Genomic DNA, 12,136 nt, shown 5'->3' on the forward strand with positions numbered 1-12,136 from the left:
CATGATTCTGCAGACTGTACAGGAAGCATGTCTGGGGAGGCCTCAGGAAACTTACAATCATGGCAGAAGGCAAAGAGGAAGGAGGCACATCTTACATGGCTGGAGCAGGAGGGAAAAGAGCAAAAGGGTAGGTGCTACACACTTTTAAACAACTGGATCTCGTGAGAACTCACTCATTATCACAAGAACAGCAATGGGGAAGTCCGCCCCATGATTGAATCAACTTCCAGCAGGCCCCTTCTCCAACAGTAGGGATTACAATTCCACATGAGATTTGAGTGGGGACACAAATCCAAACCATATCATATGCAAAGAAACAATCATGTAGTTTTTGAAACTAACTCTGTGATTAAAAGGAAAGTATGTAAACAGCTATGTTTCATTAAAGATTTATAGGAGCACTGTGACCTGACCAAGGAAAAAGAAACTCTCAACCTCCTTAGACCCTTGTTGGTGCCCAGATGTCTGCAATTGTCAGTCACCTCTTGATCCCGCCCATCTTTCCTTCCCCCTGCTCTTAACATAAAAATAATCTGCCATTTGTACTGACTTATGATGTTACTTTAGGACAACAGTTTACCATCTTTTTGGTCTGCTGGCTCTCCAAATAAAGCTGCTTTTCCTCCCACCAACTCTCTTCTCTCTTTAGTTTAGTCTTCAAGTGGCAAGCAGGCACCTCTGTGTTCAGGTTACAACACTTTACTGTAACTACTTGTATTTTGTCCATTTTCTGTATTAAACAATAAACTCAGTGATGGTAGCGATGAGTCTCTTATTTATTACAATATTACTAATATTATTGGTAATGGATGACATGACTAACTACAAGGCAACAAAGTTTCCCTAACATTAAATCTGAGAATTACACACATCTAGTCACAGGCTGGTGTCAAGACCCCAAGCATCCCTATGGAAGCAGGCTCTTTTTATCACTAACCCTTATCTCATGACCAAAAGCAAGTATTCCAATTTGTGTTGAGTGCCTTCCATGTTCTACATCTACTAGAGAAATTACTGAACAGAACCAGCAAAAATCCTGACCTCTTGGAGTTTTTATTTTATTGGGGAATGACATACAACAAACAAGTAAAATATAGTGTGTTCACTAATAATAGAGACAGGAGAGAAAGCAAGCAAGGGGGATAGGTGTGTGGAGGAAGGAAGTTGCAATTTTAAATAGAGATCAGAGAATACCTCACCTAGAAGATGACATCTGAATAAAGACCTGTAGGAGCTGAAAGGGTGAGCCAAATGGATATTGAGTAGGATGTTGTAAGCAATGCACACGACCATGAGGTAGGAACATGTTTTTAGGGAATGGCAAGGCCTGGCATGGAGTAATAGAGGTAAAAGAGATCATGGGAGGAAGGGGTTGGAAGGCATAGATCATGCATATTCTTTAAGCAGGCGGATGCCAAAGAGAAATGGAAGTGGAAAGGAATAAGATATACATGTCTGATTCCTCTCTCAGACTTACTGATCACAAAAAGTCACTTCCTGTTTACATAGGGAAAGTAGGCAGGAAAGGGGCAGAGAGAGAGATACAGAAAGTTACTCTAATGGACAGTTCATCCACCCAGATGGAAACATCAGGAATAGAGACTATGTGCCACCTAAGAGATACCTGTGTACATTCATACATGTACAGTACATCAAAATGACTAGAGCTAGAGGTAAGTATAAGGTCATGATCCCTCATGGAATGTGTCAAGAGTTAGAGAAGTGATAGGTAAGCTGGGTTCTAACAACTGAGCAGGTGTTTTTCAAACAAAGATCTGAGAAGTAGACAGAGGATGGGTAGCCTAGACAAAGAAGATAGCATGTAAAATAACAAGAAAGCAAGAAAGTGGGTGGTATATTTAACACATATGGGAAGCTCGATGTGACAAGCCTACGTAACATGTGAAGGAGGATACCAATAAATACTTCTGAGAAGCCCATCAGTCTAAGGGACGGGGCTTTTATTCTGTAGTCATAGAGATCTTCAAGCAGAGGAGTGAATCATCAGATTTGGTTTCCAAAGAGACAACTGTGGACTGAAACAGTAGTTTTCAAAGTGTGACTCCCAGACCAGAAGCACCACCATCCTCAGGAAAATTTTGAGCAAGGTAAATTCTTTTTTATTTATTTATTTATTTATTTTTATTATTATACTTTAAGTTCTAGGGTACATGTGGATAACGTGCAGGTTTGTTACATATGTATACTTGTGCCATGTTGGCGTGTTGCACCCATCAACTCGTCATTTACATCAGGTATAACTCCCAGTGCAATCCCTCCCCACTCCCCCTCCCCATGATAGGCCCCGGTGTATGATGTTCCCCTTCCCGAGTCCAAGTGATCTCATTGTTTAGTTCCCCCCTATGAGTGAGAACATGCAGTGTTTGGTTTTCTGTTCTTGTGATAGTTTGCTGAGAATGATGGTTTCGAGCTGCATCCATGTCCCTACAAAGGACACAAACTCATCCTTTTTTACGGCTGCATAGTATTCCATGGTATATATATGTGCCACATTTTCTTAATCCAGTCTGTCACTGATGGACATTTGGGTTGATTCCAAGTCTTTGCTATTGTGAATAGTGCCGCAATAAACATACGTGTGCATGTGTCTTTATAGCAGCATGATTTATAATCCTTTGGGTATATACCCAGTAATGAGATGGCTGGGTCATACGGTACTTCTAGATCTAGATCCTTGAGGAATCGCCATACTGTTTCCCATAACCATTCACATTGCTTCAAAGAGAATGAAATACCTAGGAATCCAACTTACTAGGGATGTAAAGGACCTCTTCAAGGAGAACTACAAACCACTGCTCAGTGAAATAAAAGAGGACACAAACAAATGGAAGAACATTCCATGCTCATGGATAGGAAGAATCAATATCGTGAAAATGGCCATACTGCCCAAGGTAATTTATAGATTCAATGCCATCCCCATCAAGCTACCAATGACTTTCTTCACAGAATTGGAAAAAACTGCTTCCCGCATTGCCAAGACAATCCTAAGTCAAAAGAACAAAGCTGGAGGCATCACGCTACCTGACTTCAAACTATACTACAAGGCTACAGTAACCAAAACAGCATGGTACTGGTACCAAAACAGAGATATAGACCAATGGAACAGAACAGAGCCCTCAGAAATAATACCACACATCTACAGCCATCTGATCTTTGACAAACCTCAGAAAAACAAGAAATGGGGGAAGGATTCCCTATTTAATAAATGGTGCTGGGAAAATTGGCTAGCCATAAGTAGAAAGCTGAAACTGGATCCTTTCCTTACTCCTTATACGAAAATTAATTCAAGATGGATTAGAGACTTAAATGTTAGACCTAATACCATAAAAACCCTAGAAGAAAACCTAGGTAATACCATTCAGGACATAGGCATGGGCAAGGACTTCATGTCTAAAACACCAAAAGCAATGGCAACAAAAGCCAAAATTGACAAATGGGATCTAATTAAACTAAAGAGCTTCTGCACAGCAAGAGAAACTACCATCAGAGTGAACAGGCAACCTACAGAATGGGAGAAAATTTTTGCAATCTACTCATCTGACAAAGGGCTAATATCCAGAACCTACAAAGAACTCAAACAAATTTACAAGAAAAAAACAAACAACCCCATCGAAAAGTGGGCAAAGGATATGAACAGACATTTCTCAAAAGAAGACATTCATACAGCCAACAGACACATGAAAAAATTCTCATCATCACTGGCCATCAGAGAAAAGCAAATCAAAACCACAATGAGATACCATCTCACACCAGTTAGAATGGCAATCATTAAAAAGTCAGGAAACAACAGGTGCTGGAGAGGATGTGGAGAAATAGGAACACTTTTACACTGTTGGTGGGATTGTAAACTAGTTCAACCATTATGGAAAACAGTATGGTGAGCAAGGTAAATTCTTAGGACCCAGCTGAGAGCTGTTAAATCAGACACTCCGGGGTGAAGCCCAGAAATCTGTGTTTTAACCAGCCCCTCCAGGTGCTTCTGATGAACACTGAAGTTTGAGAAGCTCTAGAATAGAATGAGCAAGGCCCAGTGACAGACCAGATCCTAATACAGAAGAGAATAAAGGTCTGGATTTGGAAAGTTGAGGAGAGCAGAAATGGAGAGAATCCTGAATCCTTGACGCACACGTGTGAGTGGGTAAGGGGTAAAAGAAGCCTTTTTCAACGAAGAAGGGAATAACAAATATGTGATTGCAAAATGGGAATGACTAACAAAGCTGACAACTTCAAAATATTCTTTCTTTGATGAATTTAAATGGTAGAGACCTGATTTAACCTTCAAAGTGAAAGGTTATGCCAAATTTCCTGTATATGGAAAATCTGCATTTTGCCTAACCAAGACTTGAATAGGTAGGAAGTAAGTAGGTGCTTTAAATGAGATGACCAAAGGCAGAACAGACAAGTGGAAACTTCAGGCTAGGGGAAACGCTGGCAACTGCTTCTTTGATATGTGGCTCCAAATTGGGTGATTGGGTATAAACATGGTCATCTTTGGCACCTAAGTTCTCTAGCTTAGTTGTTCACTTAATTTTATACCCCACAAGCAAAACTACAGCTTTGAGATATAAAATAGAATTTTAAAACTTCAAATTGATATTTTTTCAAGACAAAGAAAAAACACTCAGGTTAAGAACTTCTGTTTCTATTTTAAAGTCCTGATATTATCAACAATTAACTTGGACTAACTTTTAAAAGATTAAATTACCGCAATTAAAAATCGGATTGGAACAACTATTGGGTATCTGCCTAAAGGAAAAGAAGTCAATATGTCAAAAAGACACCTGTTCACACAGGTTTATCGCAGCACAATTCATAATTGCAAAGATATGGAATCAACCTAAGTGCCTATCAACCGATGAATGGATAAAAAATGTGATACACACACACACACACACACACACACCATGGAGTACTACTCAGGCATAAAAAAGAATGAAACAATGTATTTTGCAGCAACTTAGATGGAACTGGAGGCTATTAGTCTAAGTGACATAAGTCAGGAATGGAAAAGCAAATATCACATGTACCTTTTTTTTTTGAGATGGAATCTCGCTCTGTTGCCCAGGCTGGAGTGCAGTGGTATGATCTCAGCTCACCACAACCCCCACCTCCCAGGTTCAAACGATTCTCCTGCCTCAGCCTCCCAAATAGCTGGGACTGCAGGTGTGCACCATCATACCCAGCTAATTTTTGTATTTTTAGTAGAGACGGGGTTTCACTATGTTGGCTGTGCTGGTCTTGAACTCCTGACCTCATGATCCACCTACTTCTGCCTCCCAAATTATATTTTTCTTTAAAGTTTACATTCCCTCTATCTGAATAATCCTGCTGACTCCTAAATATATTTTAACATTTCCATGACACATATTTTTAAGAGAAGGTACTATCTCTACATCATGATATTGCAAATTAACAGCTCTATTTTTTAAAAAACTGGCAAACGACTTTTGTCTCAAACTTTGATTCCCAATCATATTGAAATATTAAATAACACTATTTGAGTTAGTAAAGTGCTATTTTGCCAAAGAGCTCAACCTGATCTTTTCTACTGACATTGTTTCTGTGAGGTAGGTAGGAACTTAGTGCTATGTACCATTGTTAGAGGAGATTAGGGGTCAATTCAAGGGTATACAACTTGTCAACAGTAAAACAGACATTGACAGACAACTTCTGTGGCTTTTCCCACACTGGTGTTTTTATCATTCAAAATAAGAGTCGCAGATTATGTGATGTATGTGACAATGGATTAACATTTTACTCTTATTTGGTTTTATCCAAAAATTTAGAAATTAAGATAAATTATTTTTAGTTTATAATATTACATTGCTTTCTTAAGAATTCTATCAGGCATTCTCATATGTTTATAAAACTAAAATATTGATAGTTCTAAATGTCACAAAAATATACTTTGTCTAAAAGAAAATGAACAAGAACAGAAACATCATGTTTCTTATTAAGAACACATGGTGTAACTCCCCGGCAATCAGGTAAGACAAAAAGTGACCTGAATTTGATTTCCAAAATTGAAGCACTTTATGCACATGTGCATTTAGAATTATTAAACAAATAACCATAGTTCAAAACACATTCATGTAAAACAAACAATATATCTTTCTACTTATTAAAACATTGTAGAAAGACTTCCAAAAATTTGATATTTGTTTATAAATATAGTAATTTAAAAATAACATATATCCACATAAGAAATATATGAATATATAATTTATTTTTATTATTTATTTTTATTTATTTATTTTGAGACAGGGCTCCATCACCCAGGCTGGAGTACAGTCACATAATCACAGCTCACTGTAGCCTCGACCTCCTGGCTCAAGCAATCTTCCCACCTTAGCCTCCTAAGTAGCTGGGACTACAGACACACACCACCGTGCCCAGCTAATTCTTGTATTTTTTGTAGAGATGGAGTTTCGTCACATTGCCCAAGTTTATGTAGTCAATTTAAATGTTATATAAATCTCTCTCTCTTTTTTTTTTTTTTTTCAGAGACAAGATTTCACTCTGTTACCCAGGCTGGAGTGCAGTGGTGTAATCATAGCTCACTGCAGCCTCGAAATCCTGGGCTCAAGCTATCTTCCCACCTCAGCTTCCCTAGTAACTGGGACTACAAGTATGTGGCAACATGCCTAGCTAAGATTGATTGATTGATTGATTGATTGATTGATTGATTGAGATGAGGTCTAACTATGTTCCCAGGATGGACTTAAACTCCTGGCCTCAAGCAATCTTCCTGCCTCAGCCTCCCAAATGTTGGGATTACAAGTGTGAGCCACCATGCCCAGCCATTTTTTTTTTTTTATTTCTTAACATTGTCAGTTAGCAACCTCTAAATGTACAGGGTATGATTACCTAAATAACACGTATCAGAAAATAAGCATAAAATTATTTAATCATGAAAACATTTGTATGTATCTAAATGTTTCTCTTATGTTTCTAAAAAAACTGAAAAGCTTAAAAAAGAACTTTTAAACAGTATCTAATGTGGAAACTGTACAAAAAATAAGTTATTGATGAAATCCTATAACCAAACTCTTAGCCGGGAACATAGCAAAATAAACAGCTAAGCAACTTTGAAACTGCTACTTAAAAATTTTAAAACACAGAACAAAGCATTTTTTGAGTCCAGACATTAAAAAAAAAAAACATAGTGTTTGCCTATATAATTTAGCTCTTTAACTGGATAAATATACTAACATTTCAAAATTTCTAGGCATATGTATCTTTAAATTTAATTGATTGCAAATTAGTTGACATTCAAAAGTTCAACTTAATAGCATTAAGTGCAGTCATCTAACTCCATGGAGCTTAACCATTTTGAAGAATATTCTTGGATCATCAAATCCATAAGTACCTACATCAAGTATATGTTAGTACCAAGCTAATGGGAGTTCATAATTTATAGTCTGGGACTTGATAAGCCAGGATTGGGGGTGGCATGATTCACTTGAGTGTCTTGAGACATATCCAAGCCCAGGGCAATAAACGGAAAATTATGAAGACAAGCTCAGGTAGAGTGCACAACAAAACCCAAGTTGATAGATCAGAAACTGGGCATGCAGATAAAAATAAAGACAGTATCAGCAGCCAAAGTCCAGAAACTCTAGAAAACAAGCCAAAAGGCACAAGAATTAATGAACAGCACCAAGAAGACTTTGATCATTGGGTCCATGGTCTTTCGAAGACAGAATGCTTGTTGATTACTACCTTCCTGATCCAGAATCAGTTTGCAGGTTAGTATATGCCCTGGGCTGACGGGGAAATAAAAAGCAAAGATCCAGACAACACAGACCTGTTACCTCATTGCTCCCTAAGAATGGTGTATGTGGTAGGAGGGTAAAAAGCTCTTTTCTTTTTTTTTTTTTTTTTTTTCCTGAGGCGGAGTCTCGCTCTGTCGCCCGGGCTGGAGTGCAGTGGCCGGATCTCAGCTCACTGCAAGCTCTGCCTCCTGGGTTTACGCCATTCTCCTGCCTCAGCCTCACGAGTAGCTGGGACTACAGGTGCCAGCCACCTCGCCTGGCTAGATTTTTGTATTTTTTAGTAGAGACGGGGTTTCACCGTGTTAGCCAGGATGGTCTCGAACTCCTGACCTCGTGATCCGCCCATCTCGGCCTCCCAAAGTGCTGGGATTACAGGCTTGAGCCACCGCGCCCGGCCAAAAAGCTCTTTTCAAGATGAATTATGATTTCGGCAATCTTCCAAACTTATATGCTAGCACCAAGGCATGGAAAATATTTTCAATAATACCCAAATTTAAGAATATACTGTTGACAATCAAATACATGTGCATAGCCTTTCAGCGTCTATGTAGTTATAATTTTCACAATTACAGCTTCATTGAAATAAAGGAAAGAGAGGGAAATGTCAATGCCAAAATTCTAAACTCCAGAGTAACATCAATTAATGATGTAGTAAGTGAAGATAGTCCAGACTTTGTTTTAACAAAACCTTATCCCCCAAACACTCATGATACAACACACACACACAAAGAAAACCTGATCCAATTATCTTAGAAAACATATAAAATTGAAACATCATTTAAGGGCATCTAATATCAGAGCTGCTTCACAAACGAGTCCCATTGCTCTTGCCACTCTGATCTGAGAAGTTCAATTCAATGTGGTTGAAAGCAGGATTATCAGTTCCACCATCTTCCACTGGATGCGATTTATAGTTTAAAACATGCTTCTTCTAAAAGAAAATGTTAACATGGTGATTAGGGGAAAAAAATAAGCTCTTCATTCATGTAATTCTAAAAAATTGTTCCTACTATTTTGATTTCTCTACATCAGCTTTCTAATCTACTGAGAGAGAGAAATATAGAACGGGTATACTTCCTCAGAGGGTAGATACTCAACAGATACAGGTTATCAGAAGATAGATATAAAATGGCCCATCAGACAATAGATAAACAACAGATTTACGTTATCAGAGGATAGACAGATATACAGAGAGATATAACAGATACAGGTTATCAGCGGATAGACAGATATAGAGAGATATACAACAGACACAGGTTATCAGAGGATAGATAGATATTTGGAGAGATACAATAGATACAGATTATCAGAGGATAGACAGATTTAGAGAAATATACAACAGGTATAGCTCATCAGAGAATAGAGGGATATACAACAGTTATAGGTTATCAGAGGATAGAGAGATATACAACAGATGCAGATCATCAAAGGAAAGAGGATATACAACAGATATAGCTCATCGGAGGGTAGACAGATAAACAATAGGTATAGTGTATCAGAGGATATGGAGCTATAAAACAGATATAGATCATCATAGGATAGAGAGCTGTCCAACATATATAGATCAGATTATATAGGGTCTATACCTTTCTTGTCCATCACTTTTCAAGAAAGAGGCTGAGGACTAACTAGTGTTCTATCCAGGTAATAAAGCCCAGTTTCCTAACTCATGGTAAATGAAAGCCAACTCACTTTCTTAAAAATATCAAAATTGGATAAAAAGTCCTCTTTGGTTAGTACATATCTGGGGTCTAAGTTCTGTTTTCTTCCTCCTGGAAAAAAAAAAAAAAGTACATGACTTACGTTGTTAAAAAGGACACCAGTAACTACACAGAGACATTCCATTATACAGGCATTTAACTTGTACACATTCAGCTCCATACATTCATAAAACACAAAGAGAAAGGGAAACTTAAAAACGCTGATCACTTAGCCCACAATTCCCCTTCCCTTAGTCAGCCCTGGGTCTTGAAAGCCTCTCACTATAATAAATATGAGTCTTGTCATATATATATATATATATATAAAATACATATATATAAAAAAAAATATATATATATATATATCTCACATATATGTATGTGAGATAGAGCAAAAAACGCAAGCCAATTGCTTCATCTGGTACTCAACTAGAGAAACAGTCATCTGGCCCAATGCTGGTAGGGAAACTGGTTTAAAAGCACCCTCCATGCCATCAGTAAAATATCAAACCATCTGCCTCTGCTTCAGACAGTGGAGCTGCTTTTCCCCCACTTTCGTGGCTACAAATATACATGTCTATGAAGAAATGCAGGAAAGTCTGAACTGCTGAATAAATTATTTAAATGAAAATCAGTATGCTGACTGATGTTTGATCCAAATCCTCTTCCTTAAGGTTTTCTTTACAAAAAAAAAAAAAAAAAAAAAACTATTCTGCTTTGGTATTTTTTGCGGATCAAAGAGGATGCTTTTAAAAATTGTGTACCTCAAAGAGTGGTCCTCAAACTACCCTGACTCAAATCACTCAGAGAATGTACATAAAATGCAGATTCCCAGATTCTAGCCTGGACTGACCAAATTAGGACCTCTGCGGATAGGACCCCTGAAGCCTGATTTTTATAAAATTTCCAAGGGGATCCTTACGCCCTCTAAAGTTTAAGAACCACTACTTTAGTACAAATACTAGACTTTTAATTATGGGAACCTTTGCTGTTCTGGAGATAGAATCAATTTTAAATAAGTTCATGCAATGTTATTGAGTACCTGCTGTGTGCTGGAGATGCTGCTAGGTGCTAGAGAAACAGAGAAACAAAACAATCGCTGTGCCCACAACTTGTGATCTCACTTAGGAAACGATTTGCCCCCATTTTCCTGATGAAAACATAGCCTTCTGCATAGTAAAAATCAGGGGAGTGCTGAAACGCCAACCAAGTCTGCAAGGCCTGAACTCTTACGGGAGTTTTAGTATACTACAATAGGTTTTAAAATCTGTTTCCCAAGGAACATCAAAATCGTGTGCTTCTCGACAGTTTTCAAGGTACTCACTGTTTCTGTGAAGTAGGAATAAGTTATTTGTGAAGTTAATGAAGTTGAAGTGTCTTTTATTACTGGACCCCAGTCACTGAGGTAGAGCATTACTTTTTGAAACAAAAGATATAGCTGTATATAGTTTTTCAGAATCAAAGCATTTAAAAGAAAAAAAAGGAGTACTCAAAGGAGGTACTCTGATACTCCACTTTCTTTTAAAAACTGAGCTAAATAAGGACCAAAGGGCAAATAGTACAGAGAGACTGGTTAGGTGTATTCCAGATCTGAAAAACTGAATGACTTCTGGGAAAAGATGAAAATCTGTCTTAAGACCGGGCATGGTGGCTCATGCCTGTAATCCCAACAATTTGGGAGACCAAGGTGGTTGGATCACCTGAGGTCAGGAGTTCGAGACCAGCCTGGTCAATATGGTGAAACTCCATCTCTACTAAAAATACAAAAATTAGCCGGGCATGGTGGTGCGCGCCTGTAATCCCAGCTACTCGGGAAGCTGAGGCCAGAGAATCCCTTGAACACAGGAGGCAGAGTTTCCAGTGAGCCGAGATCGCACTACTGCACTCCAGCCTGGGCAAAAGAGTGAGACTCCATCTCAACAATAACAACAAAAAAATCTGTCTTAAAATATATCAAACTGGACCAAAAAATTAATAAACCTACCGTGCTGGGAATTTTATTTTTGAGAAAGAGCACAGTCCTTTTGGAAAAGAAAGAGAATATTTTCCAGCAACTGTTTGATAAATAATGGATAGCAACAAATTTTATAATTATAAATACAAGTGTCACAAAAGTTTGAGAGGCAGTGCTATCCCAGTACCAAAAAAAACATAAAATGACAGCAGGATTCTGTAAAGTGGCACAGTCCTGGCAACTTTGTAGCATGGAGCAAACAAAGACATGAGACATCCTTGAACACAGTGTACGATTTCTGACTAGTTGTAACACATGTTGAAGGAGGCAGTGCACCCTTCCCCTGGCATGGCTGCTATGGATGCGTATGTGTGAGGGGATGTAAGGAGTCAGGGAGCCCAGCACATTTCACCAACTCCACACTACCCCGGCCCCAGCACTGTGATCTCTCACCTGGGTTACTGCAATAGCCTCTTCCCTGCCCTCGTTCCCCTACAGACTATTCTCAAAACTGGATCAGAGCACTCCTTTGAGAATTATTGGAAAAGTAAGTGAAAAAATATCCCACATAGTAGACCTAAAAGACACAGAGATGAAAAATAAGAGAGGAAAAAAACGAGAAAATTAGAGGAACTGTCCATGATTCTGATTCAAATGTTTGACTAATAGGAGTTCCCAGAGAGAGA

At 38.3% G+C, this 12,136-nt stretch overlaps 1 protein-coding gene across 2 annotated transcripts in view; it reads right to left on the reverse strand.

The window, feature by feature from the left end:
• Nucleotides 1-6,910: 6,910 nt before the first annotated feature.
• SLC5A8 (solute carrier family 5 member 8) overlaps nt 6,911-12,136 on the reverse strand; it is a 58,030-nt gene continuing 52,804 nt past the window's right edge. The window contains exons 14-15 of one of the 2 annotated variants that reach the window (XM_015152576.3): nt 9,489-9,568; nt 6,911-8,727 (exon numbers count right to left, since the gene is read on the reverse strand). In XM_015152576.3, coding sequence (XP_015008062.2) covers nt 8,602-8,727; nt 9,489-9,568 — 206 coding nt within the window. In that variant the 3' untranslated portion in view covers nt 6,911-8,601. Of the gene's footprint in view, nt 8,728-9,488; nt 9,569-11,876; nt 12,028-12,136 lie in introns of those variants that run through there. The other variant, XM_077954801.1, reaches the window with a different exon arrangement.

The sequence above is a fragment of the Macaca mulatta genome, chromosome 11 (assembly GCF_049350105.2).
Source record: "Macaca mulatta isolate MMU2019108-1 chromosome 11, T2T-MMU8v2.0, whole genome shotgun sequence".
Taxonomy (NCBI): domain Eukaryota; kingdom Metazoa; phylum Chordata; class Mammalia; order Primates; family Cercopithecidae; genus Macaca; species Macaca mulatta.